This window comes from Schistocerca serialis, chromosome 4 (genome assembly GCF_023864345.2).
Source record: "Schistocerca serialis cubense isolate TAMUIC-IGC-003099 chromosome 4, iqSchSeri2.2, whole genome shotgun sequence".
Lineage (NCBI taxonomy): Eukaryota > Metazoa > Arthropoda > Insecta > Orthoptera > Acrididae > Schistocerca > Schistocerca serialis.
Window position 1 is genome coordinate 251336084 of NC_064641.1, and position 22779 is coordinate 251358862.

The window sequence follows — 22779 nt, forward strand, 5'->3', positions numbered from 1 at the left end:
CTAGCATCCAGCGTACTTTGGTATATCGATTATTCATATGATTTTGAAACATCCCTGTTGGTTTTTGAACATTTTTGAACACATCCTGAGTTGATTTTTGAATGCGTGCATAGTGTACATGATATGTCTGCCAGGGGAATCCCCGTCGCATCTAGAAGTTGTTTGTGTGGTTGACTGGGTTTGCAAATGATCAGCGTTGTTATAGTTACTAGTGAAAGCCATAGATTCAGACTACCAGAGTGGAAATAACGACTAACAGGAATAACAGGCTAGAAAGATTACTTGTTATCTTCTCTGTGTACCCAAGAAAATGAAATTTTGATATAAAGTTTTTGGCCAGACCGCTACACTAGTAAGGGCCAGTTGTACAGTACCTGGCCAGCTGGCCTCAAGTTTTATTCTGGGATTAGTGCGGAAAACACGTTGTGCGAGTACCTAATAACGCCCAACCGGAGAATAAACGCGGGATAACTAAACTGGTGATTGTAGCAGAGTTAGTGAAGTTAACCGGAGAATAAGTTTTGATACGGGCATGAATAGTTACGGAATTACTGATGACAAGATTGTTTCTTAGAACGAGGAAAGAGAAGGTGAGCAGCTGGAGCGTATGAATGAAATATGAAACTATTACCTAACATAAAGCTTTTTGCTTGTAGTAGGCCTAATAGGCATTTGATAGTGGTTCTTCGTGAATTGTATTCTGTCCAGTCGTAAAAATGACCATTTGCTCCAAAACAGTCTCGTTTATTTGTTTATAGGGAGCAGGGGGGGGGGGGTGGTATTACAATTGCTGCAATATTAGACAGGCCTATTTCGTTTTATCTAGCAGACAGTGACAAAATACACGTAATCAGCTCCAGAAACACCACCCGTCTTGGGTACTATTTGTATTAACAGCTTTTCCATATTAGACAACGACATTTCGTTTTTTCATGCAGCAAAAGTTTTGACGAACTTCGATGAGGTAATAGATACTTTCGCAGAAAAGAAAGAACGCTAGGACGTAATGACTATAGAAATGTGAACTGTGTCTTACTTGTTTCTTATCTTTACTGGTTTTATGTATCCTATATTTAATTTTGTCACACAAAACAGCAAGTTATTAGCTAATAGGCAATAAAGAGTGCAAATTTTCTGAAGAGTTCTTGTTGTCCAGGTTATAGATAATCCCATCCAGTATTAATTGCGAGGGGGCAGGCTGTTAAACCAGCAGACTGGGAACTGGTTAGGCACCACAGCACATTTTAATTTCCATTATCCTGAATATAGTTTGATGGCATCCATTACAAAATATACACTTTTGAAATCAACAGAACAAAATACAGTGAATTGTGATAGAAGAATGCTGTGTGAAGCGGCGTGACATTGCACTTTGGCACACTGAAGCCCAATAACACGTCTTACATTTACTCAGGGACATACGTTTTATCTATCAGACTCTGCAGAAATATATGCACTACAAAATGAACATTTTGTGAAAAGTCGATTTAATTTTTTGAGTCCTACTCAAACGCTGGAGGAAGGGGGGGAGGAGGGGCACCACTATCCAGTATTGCTCCGGTTTGGAAATATCATAGATCCGTTACAGAGGACTCTTCAGTTGTAGTGGGGAGGAGGGTAGTCTCCATGTGACCCGTGTTTACGTTTAGTGATTTTTGCAGTTTCCTTTTCGTTCATTGCTCTCACGTCAAATGAAAACAAAACGAATTTCTGTGGCCGGGAGCTATCAGTGAATTAAAATATTCACATAATTATGCAAGGCTAAAATAAGTTATTAGTTTCATATTTTCTTTTATTTCCATCTTTATAACAGTCAAGTATTAGTTGCCTCGCAGAACAATGAAGTTATTTTTGCTGGTTTGCTAAAGAAATTTGGTTTGTATTACTCTTTTCAGCTGAGGCAATCCATTTATTTGAAACAAAGTTTTTAATTCCACACTACTGGCTGCTTCTAACTGTTCGCTGCATTTCAAGTGCACGTTTTCATCTTCTAGCACGTATGGCATAATGCCATAATAAAGAATCAAACACGAGATAATATAGTACTGGTACTCCAAGAAAATTTACATCCGAATGTGCACTTTAAGCCCAATTATGCATTTTAGTATGGTCCATGAAATTTCAATGCTCTTGAAGTATCCTCTGATGTATCGTTTCTTTTATGATGTAATGCAAGATCCTTCAATGTTTTACACGTACAATCATACATGTTACCTGTGTCATCGTAACTGCGCAAGTGCAGTGGGCCTTTTATCTGGCACTCTCGGGCAACTGATGAAACGAAGTTATTTTTAACAGGTCGCTCGGAAATATTGAGAGTGGTGGTTCGAAAAGTGTTACTTTGAAAGTAAATTTCGTTATACACCAGATGAACTATGTGCGAGAATGTACGATGAATTTCTTAAATCACGAGTGTTTGACTCTCATTTAAAAATCAACTCTGTGAGGGATGATCATTTGAAGAATTTCTATCCCAGGTGATCAGACATTTATGTCGTTAGTAAAAATTTTAGTGGCACATTTGTTTGATGTGTCTTTAAGTGTAACACGCGCAAAAAGATCAGCATTATATATGAAAGCTTAAATTCTCTTGCAGCCGATTAATCTTGGAGACCAATATTACATGCGAAAGCTTTGCTTTTCTTGTAGCAACACTACGTACTTTAAACTATTGGCTGACTACATCACGTTTCCTATGCTCTGGAAATATCACGTGACATGAGCTATGACCGGCTTAGGAAAGCACACGGCAATCTAGATTTCAGTGCTTCGGAAAGTAACATGCGTTGTTTGGTGGAATTCGAATTATACTTTCGTAATACGAAAATATGCAGCGTACATATTGCCGTACATCACAGATCTTTTGATGGCTTGATAAGTTTTACAGTTCCGAGGAAGAGTATACCGTCACTTACCATGGGAAAAGTGTATTTTCACCCGGGAGAAAGTTTATTTTTGTCTGGGAAATCCACGAAAAATCCAGGAATTTTTTCCCTCTTCTGCGTATACACCCTGCGTTTGTAATCCCAGAAATGTAACACTGTCAACCTCTTTGATAGACATGCTTTCATATGTTACACACATTCTGGAAGGAAATCTCTCACAGGTTCTACACTGCATACAGTGTGTCTTCTCAAAGTTTAATGACAGTGAATTAGCTTTAACCATTTATTGTGAGTGTAAATTTGATTAGCAGCTATTTCTAAATCTGTACTTAGCTTTCTACTTACTGCAATGTTTGTATCATGTGGCAGTGTAACATACGAGAGGTCATTAATGTACACAAGAAAAAGCAATCGACCCAAGATGGAACCTTGAGGAACAACACATGTAAATAATTTCCAATCATATTAAGACTGACTGCCTACTGCACAGGTATTTTGCAGTGGCACCCTTTATTTCCTGTTAGATAAGGCTCAAACCATTTTGCAACATTGCCAGTGACACCATAATATTCTAATTTACTTAAGAGAATGCTGTCAATGATTTTTACAGTTCACAGAAAATGCCAGTACCCTGTAATTTATTATCCAATTAATTAAATGCATTCTCACCATAAGTGTAAATAGCTTTCTCTATATCAGAACCCTTAAAAAATTCCAAGCTGTGACTTGCTAAATATATTACTTGCAGTCAGATGCTTAAGGAGACACTTGTACACAAGCTTTTAGTATCTCTTTATCCCCTGTCTTGTAAAGGATTTTATGATGGATGCTACCACTTTGGGAGATGGGTCGTTTCCATTTTACTGAAATTACATTTAAAGACTGGTCTCAGATACTCCATTGCACTGTTCACCGAACTTAATAACCCTAAGCTGTCAGTAACAGAAATGAAGTACTTGTTTAAGAGGTTTGGAATACCACATCCACTTTTTACCAAAGGTTTTTGTAAATAACTATTAAGTTTTGCCTTAGATTTTCAAGAACCTCCTCAGAAAAGTAGCATGTTACTTCATTTTCATCTCCAGTGTGGTGGCACTCTTTGAGTTGAGTGAATGTAGATTAGATTAAAAGGGTGTGTTTCGAAAAGGGCTTACTACAAAACACCATAACAATATTAAGAGAATGTTTGACTCCAGAGATTTCATGTCAGTGTGCACAACAATGTTGCTCTTCTTCAAAGTGCTTTTGTTGACTTCAAGTGAAAATTGCTGCTTAATGTTAATTTTTCAATTGTTCTTTCATTTTAATTAATTTTAAATGAGAAAAATAAATATTCAATAATGTTATAGTAAGCCAATGTGATTCTTGTCTTTGTGGTGTCAAATACTTTGGGATTCAAGTTTGTTTACTCTACCAGTAATTAAGATTTATTTCTATAGAAATACTTCACATCAGGTACCTGCAATCACTGGTATAAGAATTACATTATTTGTATTTTCTTTGACACAGGAAAACCCGCAACCTAGCCGGTGCCTGGGAATATTTGGCTTGAGCATCTACACCACAGAGCAGCAGCTGCATCACATCATGTCAAAGTATGGGCCTGTGGAAAGGGTTCAGGTTGTTATTGATGCAAAGGTGTGTGCTTGTGCGCGTGCACTTTTGTGGACGCAAGTTGGATTTCATATTAAACTTAGAAAGTTACTTTTATTTGGTTTAATTATTTCAAATTAGAATCTAAAGATTCATTTTCAACAATATTATGAAAAGGATAGATTGTTTCTCACCTTAAAGTTGACAAATTGAATTGCAGACAGGCACAACAGAGACACTTAGACATTAAGTTCTCACCTAAACATTGAGCTCTCTCCCAAAACCATGACCAGAAAGGAAAACACACATACAAGCAAGCACACATCACGCTCTAGACTGCTCTCTCCACTCAAAACGCAGTTGTTGCTCATTGAGTGGAAGCAGCAGTCCAATCGGGACAGGAAGGGGGAGGGATAGCAGGGTACGACGGGGGGGGGGGGGGGGTTAGCACCATCTTGTGGAGTGTGTAGGGTGTAGGTGACGGGATGAGGCTGCCAAGTGCAGTGTTAGGTGGCTGTGAGGAAGGGATTAATGGGGGAGTGCAAAAAGAGAGGAACAGAATGTGAAAATACTGGAGGGTATGTTGGCAGAGAATAGTGCACAACGGGGGTTAGGGGGGATGTGAATTGGGAGGAGGCATAAGACGGGGACAGAAACCGTTGGGTGGAGGTTGTGGAGGCAGTAGGTTAATGTAGGTTAAGGCCAGGATGTTTTTGGCAGTGGAGAATGTATTGTCAGGCTAACTCCCATCAGCACAGATCAGAAAACTGGTGGTGGAGGGGAGGATCCAGAAGGCCTGGGTTCTGAAGCAGCCATTAAAATCGTGTTAGTTCAGCTGCATGTTGTGCTACTGAGTGGTCCATGTCATTCTTGGTGACAGTTTGGCAGTGGCCATCCATTCTGGTGGACGGTTGGTAGTCAGACCAGCATAAAAACTGTTCAAAGATTGCAGCGGAGCTGGTATATGACATGGCTGCTTTCACAAATGGCCCAGTCTCTGAAGGGGTAGGGTAAGCCCATGACAGGACTGGAGTAGAGAGTAGTGGGTGGGTGGATTGTGCAAGTCTTGCACCTGAGTCTTCCATAGGGACATAACTGTGGCAAGTGGTTCTGGTTAGGGGAGGCATAGGGATGGACAAAGATGTTGTGGAAGTTTGTTGGGTGGCAGAAGACCACTTTTGGAGGGATTGGCAGGATCTTAGGTAGGATATTCCTCGTTTCAGGGGATAATGATTGCTATTCAAAGCCCTGATGAAGCATGTAGTTAAATTGGTATTTGGTGAAAATGTGGCACTCCATTGTAGCTAGTTCTTGGGGTTGTCAAAGGATTGAGGGTGTGGGGATACGACATACCTTGCCTCACCCAATCCATAGAACCATCCAATTGTGATCCTCCTGCTTTCCCCCTCACCCCGCCTCTCCCACCTAACCAACCCCTGGTCACCTTTCAGCAATTCCTTATCACCAACTTGGCCTCACCAACGTTCCCAGGGTCCCATCCTAAGAACACCAACTTTACAGTATAGTCAGCCATACATAGATCATGACCTACCCGATCATCCTCCGTGTGCACAAAGGTTCCACCACTGTTGTTACGAATCACAGTTGCTACCTGGTGGAAGCCTCTGCCAGTTGTCTGACTCCTCTACCAATAAACTGTGCCACAGTGGTCCCATCCCAGTAGTCCAACATGACCACCAATCCACGCTTAAAGCCTTAGATCTTTTTCAGAAAGTCTCCCACGAATCCAGTTTCCTCCTTGCCCCTATGAGACCAGCACACCCATCTCCTATGTACTCCCCAAAATCTGCAACACCAACAATACTGGATGCCCCATTGTAGCTGGTTATTGTACTCCCACTGAAAGAACTGACAAACACCTGTAGCCAGTTGTGTGAAACCCAACCTCCCACATCTGAGACCGGTCACTCCCTTCAGACTCCCCACAATCCCTACTTCTTTACCTCCTATATCCCAGATTGCATTGTTGATGCCACTTTCCTTAACACAAACATCCCTCATTTCCATAGTCTTGTTGCTATTGAACATGTCCTCCAGAGTGCATACCCACCACCTCATTTGACATACACCTTACTGACTTTATCCTCACACACTACTACTTCTCCTTTGAAGGGAAGATACATAAACAAATCTGCAGTACAGCCCTGAGCACCCATCTGGCACCCTGCTATGCCAACCTGTTTATGGGCAGTGTAGAGAACACCTTCCTAGCCTCCGAAAAACCCAAATCCCTGGTCTGGCTCATGTTAATTGTTGATACCTCTGTGATATGGAGTCATGGCCAAGACACCCTATCCTCATTCATCACAAACTGATCACCTTGGTTCCCATCCACTTCATCTGGTCGTCTTGAACCCAGTGTGTCACCTTCTTGCACATTGACCAACTCCTGTCTGATAGCACCATCCTAATTTCTGTCCACATTAAATCTATCGGAAATAGCATTTAGGCAGTTACCATCGCTTCCCTGCCAAAAAAGTCTCTCCACACAGCCTTCCCCACCCCACAGGATGGTGTACTCAGTGACAATGACTCCCTTGCCCATTGTTTTGGAGGTTTCACAAAGGCCTCCGATGACTGGTGCCATCCATCTAGGCTTAGTCCACAGACAGATTACATGTACTTTATTCCTACACACTCCTGTCTTCCCACCACCTTCAAGAGCCAGCTGTTGAGGAGTTCACCTTTCATCACCCAATATCATTGCAGACTGGTAAAGTTAAACCACGTGTTTCTTAGTCAGGGTTTTGAATGCGTTATTGTGCCATGAAATGTAGGACATCCTACTTGGTCCAACCGATCGATACTATGTATTCCAGTCCTGTTGCAGGCTTATCTTTCGCCGTCAAGAGGCTGGGCCACCCGTGAAAGCAGCCATGTCGTATACCAGCTCTGCTGCAATCATTTGCACAGGTTTTTACGTTGGTGTGAATGCCAACCAGCTGTCCACCAAGGAATGGCTACTGCCAAACTGTGGTCAAGAGCAAAGTAGACAAATGCAGCTGAACATAATGTGCTGCTTCAGAATCCATGCCATCTGGATCCTCACCTCCACGACCAGCTTTTCTGAAATGCTTGTATGGGAGTTATCCTTGGAATACATTCTATCTATATCCAGATCCTGCTCCAGCTACTGCCGGGTCTGGGTGCTGACAAGTCCTCTCCATTTGGCTCGGTCCTCCCTCCACTTTTCTTCTTCCACTTGCTGCCAGGTCACACCTCTCCTTTCCACAGATATTCTCACTCCCTTTTCCCATCATGTTCTGGGGTGCTCTCTAGGTCTCTTTCCATGCATCTTTAGTTCTTCCATAATTTTGGGAAGTCTCTGCCCTTGCATCCTCTTAACATGCCCATATCATCTTAATCTCTGTTTCAATTTCTTCCCTCATACTTTCTTGTTTAAGGTCCTTTCTAACCTCTACATTCCTTACTATGTCCATTCTTGTTTTTCCCTTAACTGCTCTGAGAAATTTCATTTCCCTTGCTTGCAGTGTGCTATAGTCCCTTTCTGTCATTGTCCATGTTCCTCCAACATAGGTGACAATAGGGAAGTAATAATTCTTATACATAAGGAGTTTTGCTTTTTCTGAAACTTCCTTATTCCAAATCAGGTGTTTTATTGTTTGGTAGAAATTGCCTCCCTTCTGTAACCTATTAATTTTGTTGTTTGTTCTTCCATCCCTACATATTTCACTCCCTAAATAAGTGAAACTTACCACTTTGAGAGGTTCTCCATTCAAGATAATATTTCTGTTTGTCCCTTTCTCTCTTTCAAATACCATTACTTCACTCTTATCTTTATTTTTAATCCAAACCTTTTCATTATTTCCTTCCATGCATCAAGTTGTAACTGTACATCTACCTCTTTATCACCCCATGTTACCATATCATCTGCAAAAATCATATTTTTGTCTTTTTCTTTTACTATATCTTTAACTGCCCTTTTCATTCCCTCCATCACAACATTAAAAAAGTGCAGGAGATTGAATACTTCCTTGCTTAAGTCCTTGTCTTGTTTCGAAGTATTCAGAGTTCCCCAATGGTGTTCTAATTGTACAATTGTGTCCTCTGTAAATTGTCTTTATTACATTAATGTATCCATCTTCTGTATCTATCTTCTTTTCTTCCCAGAGTCTTTCCCTGTTAACTGAGTCATATGCCTTTTCTATGTCTATAAAAACCATTATCACTCTTTTGTTATACTCCCAACTTTTTTCCATCAGTTGACGGGTAGAAAATATCAGGTCGATCGTGCTTCTTCCTTTCCTAAAACCATGCTGTTCTTCACTCAGCTCCTTTTCTATCTTTTCACTTATTCGATTTACTAAAATTCTTTCAAAAATCTTGACGTATGACTCATAAGGGTTATTCCTCTGTAGTTTTTACAAACTCTTTTATTGCCTTTTTTGAAGATGGGAACAATTCTCCACTTCCAAAATCGTTCCGGACTGAATAACCCATTCTCTGGTACCAAAATCATTCTGGCTGTAACCAATTGTCCTCACACCCTCCACAGAACAGTTACTGCCCCTATCCTATCACCTTCCAATTCACATCCCCTCACTGATTGTGCACTGCTGTCTACCAGTGCACCTACTGGTCTTTTACCCTTCTCGGCTTCTCTCGATTTATACTCCCCCCTTCCTCTCCTACAGCCCACCAGTGCTGCACCGGACAGTCTTATCCTGCCACCTAGTCCCTTCACACTCCTCCAGGCAGTGCTGACGTCCCCCCCCCCCCCCCTCAATGCCACTATCCCTACCATGTCACTGGCCAAATCTGGATTGTTGTTTCCACTTGATGGTCACATTTGCAATCTGGTTTGCTTGTGTGAATGTGTGTGTGCGCTTTCTGAAGAAGGCTTTTGCTGGAAACTCGTTGTGGAACAGTCTCTTCATTGTGCCTGTCTCACTTTAACATAGCAATCTATCCACTTCATAATATTGTTATTACAACCTGAACTTTTTATGGTAAGGATCACATTCATAATTTTAACATAAAAGTTTTCTAATATAATACTGCTGTATGAATCAACTCAAGCATTTTTGTGTGCAACTTTGAAAGTCTGTATAATGTTAAGATTTGGGATGTGATACATTGACAATAACTACTGGCAGTCATTGTTTGAGACATCAGCCATGTTCTTTTACTATTGGTGTTGTGAAAATTTCAATTTAACGATTTATTATTTTCGTTTTAGACTGGTAGGTCCCGTGGGTTCTCATTTGTGTACTTTGAAAGTGCTGAGGATGCAAAGGTGGCTAAAGAACAATGTACAGGAATGGAAATTGATGGAAGGCGAATTAGAGTAGACTTTTCAATCACACAGAGAGCCCATACACCTACACCAGGGATTTACATGGGCAAACCTACATAGTGAGTAAATATTTTTACTTCAGTAGATAATGCTAAATTGTCATTTGTGTCTTGACTGAACTATAATGTGTGTATGACAATTAAATTTTGTGCTACACAACTTAAGATAAGGACTTCTTAAGAACTAAAGGGATTTGGAAATGTAAAAATTTGCTACTACATATTAGTCAATAAAATATTTTACTGCAATAGATATTAATTTTAGTTTGAATTAAACTTATATTTAATTAAACTCCAATATTGCACTATTCCATCAGTTTAATGTTTGTTTCAGTTTGACTGATGGCAGGGGCCAGTGGGGTGGTAGACAGAAAGGCGACAAGTGAGTGTCTTTTTTTATTTTTTGTCTTAATATACTTGTCTGTTTGAGGTGTGGTGAAATGAACCACTATACCAGAAGTAGTTGTGTTTTAAAGAAACTGTCTCATTTCTGTGTATCACTCCACTCAGTGTTAAGTCCGTTGCTCAGCATATTAAAAACAACCCCCCCTACACACACACACACACACACACACACACACACACACACACACACACACACACACACACACACACACACGAAATTTATTTAGTGCTTGTAAGTATAATGGGACTGCTGAATATAAATTTCATACATATTCATATTTTGTGGTAATATTAAAATATGTGTTAGTTACAAAATACAGCAGCTCACAGTAATTTAAAGCAAGTGACTTTTATTTGGAAGATACTAGTCAAAAAGGCTCTTTCTTTGAAACTGTCACGGTTGTGTTGGCATATATTCCTGAATATGACAGCTGTAGCATTCTGCCTTTTCCTTATGCTTCAATGAACACTGTATCTGTTGTGCCATTTTTGTGGGAGGAAATTTTAGCCAGTGTTGGTATCCCCCCCCCCCCCCCCCCCTTGTGATTAGTAAATTAGTAAGTAAAAATTATCATCATCATTATTAAGAAAGCTGATGATTTAGAAGACATCCACATTGCTTGACAAAGCTGTTATACTTTGCCTGGTTGGTTTGGGAGTAATGAAGTCAAATTGAGTGCCCTTTTGCAGCCATATAATTACAGCGAAATCTGTCTTAAAAGTAGATAAGCACTATCTCCATTGTCTATATTTACTTGCCTGTGTTACGTGGTTTAGCAGTGACCAGTTTTAGAAACTGGTATTTATTTCAGTGTGATGGTATTTATTGTTACATACCAGAAGCTGTGCTTATCTCTTTAAAAAAAATTAATCTAGGGAAACAAACAGAGTTGGCTGACTCTGTATCAAAATAATCAATTCCCCAGTTGATTGTTCCACCAGCTGTTATTATATTTTTATCTTGGCACCTATATTGTTTCTGGTAGTGCTTTATTGAGCTGCTTGTTTGGGCTTTCATTAAATGGGCTTTAAAATTTTTGTCCTTTTATGAAGGTAAAGAATGAGGTATCCATCAAATGTAGCTATATTATGTTGCCTGCCTTATTTAAGCATCAATCTTTTTAATGTGCTAATCAGTAATGTTATATTTACAGTGATTATTATGGTGGTTACCGAGGTGGTGGGGGCTACAGAGGTAGATCACCATCCCCGTATTATCGCAGACGTCGATACGAGCGCTCTCGTTCCCGTTCATATTCTCCACGTAAGTACTGAAAGTCAATATTTGAGTAATAAAGATTTAAAATTTTTCTGTATCAATAAAGTAGTTGTTGAATTGTGAAGATTTTATCATTTCTTTCCGTGTGTTTATTGACATAACATTTTGTACGGTTATTACAGGTCGATATTAAGCGCCTAAGAAGGAGATTGGGGCTACTCATGGATAATCTGCTATTCATAACATTGTTCCCATATATCGGCTGGCAATAATATGTTAGTCTCCTTTGAGGGAGAGTTTCATTTCTGATGTAGTTATTTAGTAGCCAGCCACTTGTGTCAGCTTCTGTTAAGTGCTGTAGGACGATTTAAATTTCACCGTTTAAAGTTTTTAGACGGGAACACTGTTTTTAAGTTTTCAGTAACATTTGTTGCCATAGTTTGAGAAGCGTATTACAATTCATTGGCAACAGAAGTTTTGTGTTCAGTTTATGTGCCTTGATGTAATTGACAAGTTCATTTTTATGACATTCTCATAATAGATATGTTGTATTTTAATCTTAGTTTTTTCATCCGTTTTTTTTGTTGCTGCATATAAGTTTTAAATAGCTAATAAAGTCAGCATTAATTTATGTAATTATCACTTCAAAAGACTTCCATTGGATTCATTCTCAAGAAAATATCTTTTTTCATTAAACTTTTTGGCACAGAATCAATGTTTTTGTTGTGTTGATCTTTGAATGTAAAATCAGTTTCCCTTTTACCATGCCTGTATCAATAGAATAAATATCAGTTTGAATTTGTATTACATTCTAACATGTTTGTTTTTATTTTTTGTAAGGTTGTGAAGCAAGAGGTGTAGGCTGAAAATTGGGTTTGAAGTATCTTCTGGGGAAGAATACTGAAATGAAAAACCAAGTTTGAATATTGAAGAATGAAAAGAATGTCAGAAATATCATAGAGAGTCCGAAGTGTTTCAAGCAACTTCAGTTGCAAGAAATTTCCAGCTTTTCTTTTAGAATCGCAAGAGTCATTGAATTTTCAAGTTAGTTGTTCGAAGAAAAAGAAAAACTGAAGCATGAAGCGTGAAGGGAGTGACAGGTTGCGAAAATGGAAAACATGAAACCGAAGACAAGAAAAGACTGTAAGTTCTGGGGTGGTTGAAGGGCATATTAGTAGGATGTGACACACAGTACTGTGGGACAGCATTTTGAAAACTGAAATGCTCCAAAATCTACTATAATTGTACATAAAGTTGTCAGTGACATTACACTGTGGACTTGTAACATACACATCAAACAAATGGTTAGGTGGTTGACAATAATTCAATATGTGTAACCCTATAATAAATGAATGTGAATTGAGATGTTAAATGTCATAGGCACAATACACAGCACCAGGTGTTGGTCTGCAATAAACCATTATACTTAGAGTTGAGATAGCCTACATTTCCTTACAGTACAAAGACACTGAAACCACACTAACTTCCACGTTATTCCTTTGTGAACTGATGCATGAAAGTGCAAATTATTTTGGTACGTACGTCACTGAATATATTGATGGGGTGGGGTATTTGCAAGCCTCTGAAAATTCCCTCCATTTTTTGAGAAGGTTTAACAGCTGTGAAATTCAGGTGACTTGTAAGCACGTGGGAATTGGATTTCTCACTGTCACTTGACAATAGAATTGTTATTACAATTGGAGTCCAGTTTTTCAGGCTAGTTTGGACCATATTGTATCTGAAAATTTTTATACTGGTCACATCAAAATTAATCAGTGGATTAGTTTAGGTCATAAATTTAAAATATTTAAATGTTTTGGTGCAAGATGTTAGTTGTAAAGTGTGTACATACTGACATTAAAACCCAGAATTCATGTTCCATTAGCTTTATTGTACCTGCAGCTTTTCTTCAGCTTTAATTCACAGCAATAAATTCTTGGACAGATGTGCTGCAATTACTTCCTTGTTTTGATACATTAGCAAACTACTAAGTTATGGGTAGGCCATAATATTGTTAAAATAGCTCAAATAAAAAAGTTAATTTGACAGTTTATGCACTTTTACTTGGAGGACACTGTGATTTCACCTAGTAAATTGACATTAAGTATTTAAATGCTCATCCCAGCAATCTGTTGTAAGAAACCAATTAATTTTTAGGAAGAAAACTTGCTGAAGTGGTAAAATCAACACTTTTACTTCTACCTAAAGTTAAATTTTGCCTCTTTTGAGATGCATGAAGTCTGGGTTTTGTGGTTATTTGGATGCAAATCAATCTAATCCTTTTCATTCTCAAACTTACTGGTGCCGTGTTATCAAGCGTGTGGATCTTCTCATATTACAGTGGCAAGTTTATAGTTCCTGAATGACACTAATTGCCAACAGTTGCTGCATAATACGGCTTTCAGTTTGTGTCTTCTGAAGTTTTCATTTAGAGTATGCCGATCTTTCATTGTCACTACCTAAAGAACTGGGGTATGATATAAAATCACACAAAATGAAAATCCAGTTTTAGTGTTTACATCAACATGTAATGTACCTTATAACCAGGATAACATTGGCAATTCTGTCTCTGAGGAACTTAAGCCATTGCAAGGAAGAAAAATACAAAAACAGTAACGTCATACTGGCTATCAGTGATGGAATTTACAGAGGCTAGGTCAAATACACAGTAATACCAGTTACAGGATGTGATGGATTTAGCAAAGAAAGGGACATTTTCTGTGTGTTTAGTATTTGAAAATAATGTTTGAACTTACAAAAACAAACATACAGTTCGCTAGAAAATTACCAGTGTTTAAGAGAGAGTATTTTACATCGTCATCCATTTCCCCATATGAAAGAGGCATAGTTCACGAAGATATTTATCTTCAGGCCCAAGAAATGAAAACAATATTTTCATGAATGTTACAGCTGAAATTGCCATTTATATCAGAATGATTTTCATCCTAGGAATTTCTTTATTGAATCCGAATGCCCGGCTGTAATAATGTTTATTCTAGTTATAATGAAACTGGTTTGCACGTGTGTTTAAAATTATCAATACTTTCTAACCAAGTGCTAATTGTTGCTTTCAGAAGTATTTGTGGATCCCATGTATTTATTTCTTCATTATTTTGTATGCAATTAAGAATATTGGATGTTCCTCAGTATTACAAAAAAAAAAAAAAAATCTGAAAGATGAGTGTTTGTGAATTGGAAGTTAAAGACTGATGATTATCCTGCAATGTACTTAAATATTGGATTACATGATTGCTACATTTTGTATTCAGTATAATGATGTAGTACACACTCTGCTTATATAATCAACCTAAAACGCTTGCTTGAAAAGATGCATCATTAGTAAAATAAGAACACAGAAAATTGTGAAATAATGTTGTTGATGCATGCTTTTAATAGTATCTTCTCAGTGTGTAATAATAGCTCCTTTGTTACACAAGTTCTTTTGTGGTATTGACCACATCTCGCATGTGTAAGTAGTTTAACATCTAATCAGCATAGTGGATATTGTTAACTAATTATAAATTAAAACAATTATATGAGTACTGCATTCACTGGTATTACTACTCCAGGAAACTTATTCGACATTATTAATTGAAATTTCGCAACAGATATGACTGCACATTTCATTTTCTTTAGATTCTACAAAATCAGAAAGCAGCTCCTTGGAATAGGTGAGTTGAGTACTAGTGTGAATTACTCTACTATTTACTGTTTATATCATTCCTTTATTTTTCTTAGTTGCTGGTCCAAATGGACCAGATGGTAACATGATTGCATCATTATTTTTTGTAACTCTCCCCCCCCCCCTCCCCCTCTCTGAAAAATGAGAACTTATTTAATGAATAAAATTAATTCCATTTAGTTGCATTATGGGCTTTGCTTTCTAGTATGTTAAAAATTAGAAAAATAAAAGTTTTATATGGGATGTTTGCTTCTCCAATGAAAATCACTTGCTATCATTTTTAAAGGCGCAAGTCAGTTTTTAAGATAGTTTGATCATGCAACTGTCAGTACTTCTGTTGCAGAGGAGGCATTAATTACTGTTGGATGGCAGCCAAAAAGTTTTAATGCTGACTGTTAACAATAGCTGTGCTCGCTCTCTCTCTCTCTCTCTCTCTCTCTCTCTCTCTCTCTCTGCGTGCGTGCGTGTGTGTGTGTGTGTGTGTGTGTGTGTGTGTGTGTGGGGAGGGGGGTTAAGCCCATAGGGTGAACAAGAATCCTGCTGACAAACTTGAGGTGGCAGAATGGGCAAAACAAAAAAGTATGGTAAACTTGGACACTAAAATGTGACCTTAAGAGCTATTAGCACCAGTTACTCTTTGCTACTGGGAAACATCTCTTCTACTGAACGAGCTCATAGTTCTTAAGATATGCTTTTTAGATACCATATCTACTGGGTATTTTTTGTTTTGCTCCATACTGTCTCTGAAAGTTCTAGTTCACCATGTATATACCAAATTAACTTCCATTTTTCTGTAGTTGATTGCCGAGTAAAGCTATAGTTAAGAACGTGATTTTCCAGCAGAATTATAACAAAGCTATAGTTAAGAACGTGATTTTCCAGCAGAATTATAACTGGAAAAAAGTGGAAAAACAGAACTACATAATTGAAGTGAGGATGGTTACATAGTGCTGGAATTTCTGCATCTGTTGGGCATGTGTGCGCATTTCTGCAAGGTCACAAGCAAGAGAATGGAGTCTGATGTGTACTGGTCTTCATGCATTCCAGCTGTCAAGAGTGGTCAAATGATTACATTATATGTGATTGTTATTTCAGTCGGATGTTTGTCAACACAGTGTTTATTATGTGGACAGTGAGCTGTTAATTTTGGAAGTGCAAAAATATACCAGATATTTATAAGGTGCTCACACCATAAAAACTGAAAAGGAGAGGTCCCCAGCTGTGGGATGGTCTTTTTGAAACCGAATGAGTGGTGATAATAGTTTAAGACTGCAGGTATTACACCCTGCAGCCATTCACCTAGTGGGCTCTCATTTGCAAGTAATTGGCAAAGAAAATTTTGAATGATGCTCAATAACTTTGTCAAATTACACGGTCTGGTTGCATGGTGTAAGAGCTTGTGGGTTCAAATGTTGTCAGGTGCAGTAAATTAGTTTGATCTTAAACCTTTATCAAAAATGTCAGTCATTATTTTTTCAGTTAATTGATTTAAATGTGTGTTTTTTTCTTTTTTTATGTGTCACTTCATTTTAATAACTGTATAAACCTTTCATTTTTTCTTGATGTCATTCTTCTACTAATTTAAATTTTTGTTAATATTAATTTGTGTTTCTATTATAATATTCAGTTACTTCAAAATTCCGATATGTCAGTTAAAGTGAGAAAAATGTTTCTCTTTACCAGATGTGCAATTTTTTTTGCATGGTAGTTGTCAAACGTGTAAAACATAACCTAAATACTAATTTCATTGTGGACAAAACGCAGAGGAAGATAAATGAAAAAATGGTTTTAAGTTAATGAAATTCAAACCAAATGATAAATAGATATGATTGTGGATGAAAAAACAGGGTGATAAATTAAAATGAAGTTAATACACAAAATTAATGAGAAATACATTAACAAAGTTTAAGTGGAAAAAGAATGATAGGCAGGAAAATGAGAGCAAATGAAATTGATATGATAAAATGATTTGACAAACCAATCGAAATAAAACTAAATTTAAGTCCATTAATTGAGTAAGAATAATGAGTCATTTTGATAAGGAATTAGTAATTTTAAAAAAAATAATATTGCTCCTGATGAGTTTGAACCCACAGCCTCCTGCATGTGAAGCTATTATCCTATCCATTTCAGCACACAATCAAACTATTTGATGCAACTTTAATGTTATTGAGTGTCACACAAAATTCCAAAATTTTTCCGTCAATTACTTGCAAATAACTGCCCAAAGAGGGTGAATGGCTGCAGTGTGCAATACACGAGATGTTAATCTGTGTAACTGTATAGATTGTTTCAAAAAGTCCATCCCACTGCTGGGAACCCCCCTCCTTGTGAGTGTAAAGACAGTCATGTCTAGCAATTGGCATAGCACTTACTGCATGTAGTGGGGCGAAAAATTAAATAGGAAGAAAGACAAAGTATGAAGAATATGGAGTATTATTTCTTACTTATATATTTAAAACCAAGTTGTTCATATTCCAATTAGGACAAACACTTAAAGATTTGATCTTTAAAACCTGCTTGTGAAGACAAGTGATCCATGAGATGAACAGAAAAGGTCTGTCCAATGTTCTGACGAATTTTTTTATTTGTGTTGCTTACATTTCCAACTATATCAACAAATTCAGCTTACATTATTTACGTACATCAAAATCAGCCATTTACTTCCTAAAATGCCAGATATGAATTGAACAAAATGCTTGTAATAATCTAGTTCATCTGTAGTTAAAATTTTTATATGGTAGTTCTCTCTGGTTTTCATGAACTTTAAAACATATGTTGACTTGTCACATAGTGTAGGTTGAATACCAGTTTCCTCTGCTGTCTTTGATATAGTCAAGCTAGTAATAAACACAGGGTGAAATCTGAATTGCTATCCAACAAAAGTCTGTTATTGTTCTTGGAAAGTTCTTTCCACACTGTGTACACAGGTCATCTGATTGCAAATGTCTGCCATTTTTTGCTGCAGTGTGGGGCCAGCAGACTTGCTAACTCTTGCAATGTTGTTTCACGCTTGAATTTCATTGGAAAAACCACGTGGCCAAAGCCTAGCTGGTGATTTTGCTAGTAAAATTCCATGTAGGTGAAGCATTTATTTCTGGAGCAAAGTGGTGGAAACTGAATAAAATTTTAAGTTACTTGGAAAAACTTGTTGCATGTGCCATAATAATAAATTCAGAAGATCTCAAACTGTGGAAGGTGCATGCCCATGTATCAGTGTGTTGTCATGGATAGGTGTTTGCATGAGATATCCATGTCAATTCAGGAATGTATTCATAAAATGTATTAAAAGATTCTGTATTGCTCAGAGAACTTCTTATGTAACAAAAGCTGGTTGCTGGAAACAGTAAAACACACACACACACACACACACACACACACACACACACACACAAATTTTTGTGTGGCCGCTATTGTGAATGATGCTGCAATGAGTTCAGAATGTAACGAAAACCCATTTGCTTAGTAATTATAAATTGAGGAATACCTATGGTTTATTAATGGCCATGGCAATTGATAAGATAGGCTGTTGTTCAAAATTTCCAATTAAAATTGAATTGTTCGGAAGTTCCCTAATATTTATGATTGACAGGCTTGGTGTTGTGACTTGCATGAATATATTTAAATATGCACTTTCGTGTTTAAAAAAATGCCAGAGAGGAAACAGTTCCTTACTAAATTTGCAGGCTCATACAGACATGAGGTTCCTTGTGCACACTCCTGCATATTCAGTATATTTGTCATGCATTTATTTATGCTTAACATGCTAAATTGCCATGTTACTTCATAGTGTTTTCCCCTGTGCTGTGATAGTGAATAGTGGTGGCAAGACAGTCAGTGGCTGAAATGGAAGGTAAGATTAAATTTTGAAACAAGGTCTCATGAGGAGCTAATTGACACAGTTTAATGTTCTTTTGTAATGAAGTAGTTTTTTGTCGTGCCCCACTTATATGAATTGGTCTTATTCTTGTCTGCGCAAATTGCGTTGGTAATTGGATGCAGATATTTTGTGAACTGTGCCTGTCACCTCACTTTTCTTTCCGTAGTACATTATCCTCCCTAAATGTGAAAAGTCATTCATTTTTTTGTACATTGATATTCTGTACTGAAAAGTTTTGATTTTGGAAGTTGTGATCATTTATAAGGCACAGTAAGAGAAAAGAGAACTGATTATTTGGTGCTGATCAGTAACCTCTTATTTTAAAGCACAATACGTATGAAAGTGTGTGTGCTGTATACATTTTCAGTAGTTACGTAAAGTGTATACAGGCAGTGCCAAAAGCACATTCTTGTATTTCTGTAGTGTTTTGGTATACAGTACACTTCTGGAGTAGTATGTAGAAACATTTATTGTTGTTATATTGAATGGTACACAGGGAGAAACAAAATTTGGCTTCTGTGCTTTTTCAATGACCCATAACTTTTTTACTGCAATAGAAAATTTTTTTTCCTCCAATAGAAAATGTTTTTTCCTTGTATTCTCTATGAAGCTAATAAGAATGTGGTTTGACTGGGAATTGCTGTAACTTCCACTGATGAAATGTTACTTACAGCTAAGGAGGGGGGGGGGGGGGGGGGTGAAAGACAAGACAGTGGACATTTTGGGTTAGTATTGTAACAGTGGTCCTACAGTGATGGTAGTCATTGTGCCTGCAAAATTTTGTGTGATTTTAAGATTGTCTTGCAGTGGGAAGGAATTTTGTGCCAAAGTGCAACAGAGCTTCAGTTTGCCATTGGGGATTTGGCATCTAGTTTTAATTTTTCCTCCTATCTACGTAATTCTGTAGCTCTCAATTCGTTCGAGCAATCAATCATTCATGATAGGAAACACAGTCATAGCTCAGTCACTAAAAAGATTCAGAAATTTTACTTGTTAGAATGAAATGAGGCGATGATTCTTCTTCTCTGCAGGCTTGTGCTTTGCGGCAGTCTGCTAATCTGTACAAATAAAATGCCTTGTAATTTTGGGAGTGTTGTATAATCAGTCGGGAAACCTCAGATCAAGCGGATATTTGGCTTTGAAGAAGTTTAACCATCCGAAGAAGTAATGTAGCTCTTGGATTACTAAATGCAGGTTCGTATCCAGTCTTTCGGAAGTTCCCTTCTGATTAACAACTACGCAATATATTGATGAATATCATTAATTCTCAATTGTCAAATACACACCTTTCGTATATAATCTCCAAAAACAAAGATGATGTGACTTACCAAATCAAAGTGCTGGCAGGTCGACAGACACACAAACATACACACAAAATTCAAGCTTTCGCAACAAACTGTTGCCTCAGCAGGAAAGAGGGAAGGAGAGGGAAAGACGAAAGGATGTGGGTTTTAAGGGAGAGGGTAAGGAGTCATTCCAATCCCGGGAGCGGAAAACCACAACGGAGGGGTATCTGTTCAGAGGCCAGACAAACGTGTGGTTTCTGAAGAGGGGCAGCAGCCTTTTCAGTAGTTGCAGGGGCAACAGCCTGGATGATTGACTAATCTGGCCTTGTAACACGAACCAAAACGGCCTTGCTGTGCTGGTACTGCGAACGGCTGAAAGCAAGGGGAAACTACGGCCGTAATTTTTCCTGAGGGCATGCAGCTTTACTGTATGGTTAAATGATGATGGTGTCCTCTTGGGTAAAATGTTCCGGAGGTAATAGTCCCCCATTCGGATCTCTGGGCGGGGACTACTCAAGAGGATGTCATTATCAGGAGAAAGAAAACTGGCATTCTATGGATCGGAGCGTGAAATGTCAGATCCTTTCATCGGGCAGGTAGGTTAGAAAATTTAGAAAGGGAAGTGGATAGGTTAAAGTTAGATATAGTGGGAATTAGTGAAGTTCGGTTGCAGCTACGGATCGGAGCGTGAAATGTCAGATCCCTTAATCGGGCAGGTAGGTTAGAAAATTTAGAAAGGGAAATGGATAGGTTAAAGTTAGATATAGTGGGAATTAGTGAAGTTCGGTTGCAGGAGGAACAAGACTTCTGGTCAAGTGACTACAGGGTTATAAACACAAAATCAAATAGGGGTAATGCAGGAGTAGGTTTAATAATGAATAGGAAAATAGGAATGTGGGTAAGCTGCTACAAACAGCATAGTGAACACATTATTGTGGCCAAGATAGACACGAAGCCCATGCCTACTACAGTAGTACAAGTTTATATGCCAACTAGCTCTGCAGATGATGAAGAAAGTGATGAAATGTATGATGAGATAAAAGAAATTATTCAGGTAGTGAAGGGAGATGAAAATTTAATAGTCATGGGTGACTGGAATTCGAGAGTAGGAAAAGAGAGAGAAGGAAATATAGTGGGTGAATATGGATTGGGGGAGAGAAATGAAAGAGGAAGCCGTCTGGTAGAATTTTGCACAGAGCATAACTTAATCATAGCTAACACTTGGTTCAAGAATCATAAAAGAAGGTTGTATACATGGAAGAACCCTGGAGATACTGACAGTTTTCAGATAGATTATATAATGGTGAGACAGAGATTTAGGAACCAGGTTTTAAATTGTAAGATATTTCCAGGGGCAGATGTGGACTCTGACCACAATCTATTGGTTATGAACTGTAAATTAAAACTGAAGAAACTGCAAAAAGGTGGGAATTTAAGGAGATGGGACCTGGATAAACTGACTAAACCAGAGGGAGCATAAGGGAACAGTTGACAGAAATGGGGGAAAGAAATACAGTAGAAGAAGAATGGGTAGCTCTGAGGAATGAAGTAGTGAAGGCAGCAGAGGATCAAGTAGGTAAAAAGACGAGGGCTAGTAGAAATCCTTGGGTAACAGAAGAAATTTAATTGATGAAAGGAGAAAATACAAAAATGCAGTAAATGAAGCAGGGAAACGGGAATACAAACGTCTCAAAAATGAAATCGACAGGAAGTGCAAAATGGCTAAGCAGGGATGGCTAGAGGACAAATGTAAGGATGTAGAGGCTTATCTCACTAGGGGTAAGATAGATACTGCCTACAGGAAAATTAAAGAGACCTTTGGAGAAAAGAGAGCCACTTGTATGAATATCAAGAGCTCAGGCGGAAACCCAGTTCTAAGCAAAGAAGGGAAAGCAGAAAGGTGGAAGGAGTATATAGAGGGTCTATACAAGGGCGATGTACTTGAGGACAATATTCTGGAAATGGAAGAGGATGTAGATGAAGATGAAATGGGAGATACGATACTGCGTGAGGAGTTTGACAGAGCACTGAAAGACCTGAGTCGAAACAAGGCCCCGGGAGTAGACAACATTCCATTGGAACTACTGACTGCCTTGGGAGAGCCAGTCCTGACAAAACTCTACCATCTGGTGAGCAAGATGTAAGAGACAGGCGAAATACCCTAAGACTTCAAGAAGAATATAATAATTCCAATCCCAAAGAAAGCAGGTGTTGACAGATGTGAAAATTACCAAACTATCAGTTCAATAAGTCACAGCTGCAAAATACTAACGCGAATTCTTCACAGCCGAATGGAAAAACTAGTAGAAGCCGACCTCGCAGAAGATCAGTTTGGATTCCGTAGAAATGTTGGAACACGTTAGGCGATACAGACCCTACGACTCATCTTCGAAGCTAGATTAAGGAAGGGCAAACCTATGTTTCTAGCATTTGTAGACTTAGAGAAAGCTTATGACAATGTTGACTGGGATACTCTCTTTCAAATTCTGAAG

The 22779-nt window shown here is 38.1% G+C and overlaps 1 protein-coding gene across 4 annotated transcripts in view; it reads left to right on the top strand.

Annotated features, from left to right (window-relative positions):
• Positions 1 to 12873, top strand: part of LOC126473657 (transformer-2 protein homolog alpha) — a 61771-nt gene extending 48898 nt beyond the window's left edge. Inside the window, exons 4-8 of one of the 4 annotated variants that reach the window (XM_050100883.1) lie at positions 4395 to 4523; positions 9700 to 9875; positions 10150 to 10197; positions 11375 to 11484; positions 12280 to 12873. In XM_050100883.1, coding sequence (XP_049956840.1) covers positions 4395 to 4523; positions 9700 to 9875; positions 10150 to 10197; positions 11375 to 11484; positions 12280 to 12305 — 489 coding nt within the window. In that variant the 3' untranslated portion in view covers positions 12306 to 12873. Of the gene's footprint in view, positions 1 to 4394; positions 4524 to 9699; positions 9876 to 10149; positions 10198 to 11374; positions 11485 to 11621; positions 12096 to 12279 lie in introns of those variants that run through there. The other 3 variants (XM_050100885.1, XM_050100886.1, XM_050100887.1) reach the window with 3 other exon arrangements.
• The last annotated feature ends 9906 nt before the right edge of the window (positions 12874 to 22779 follow it).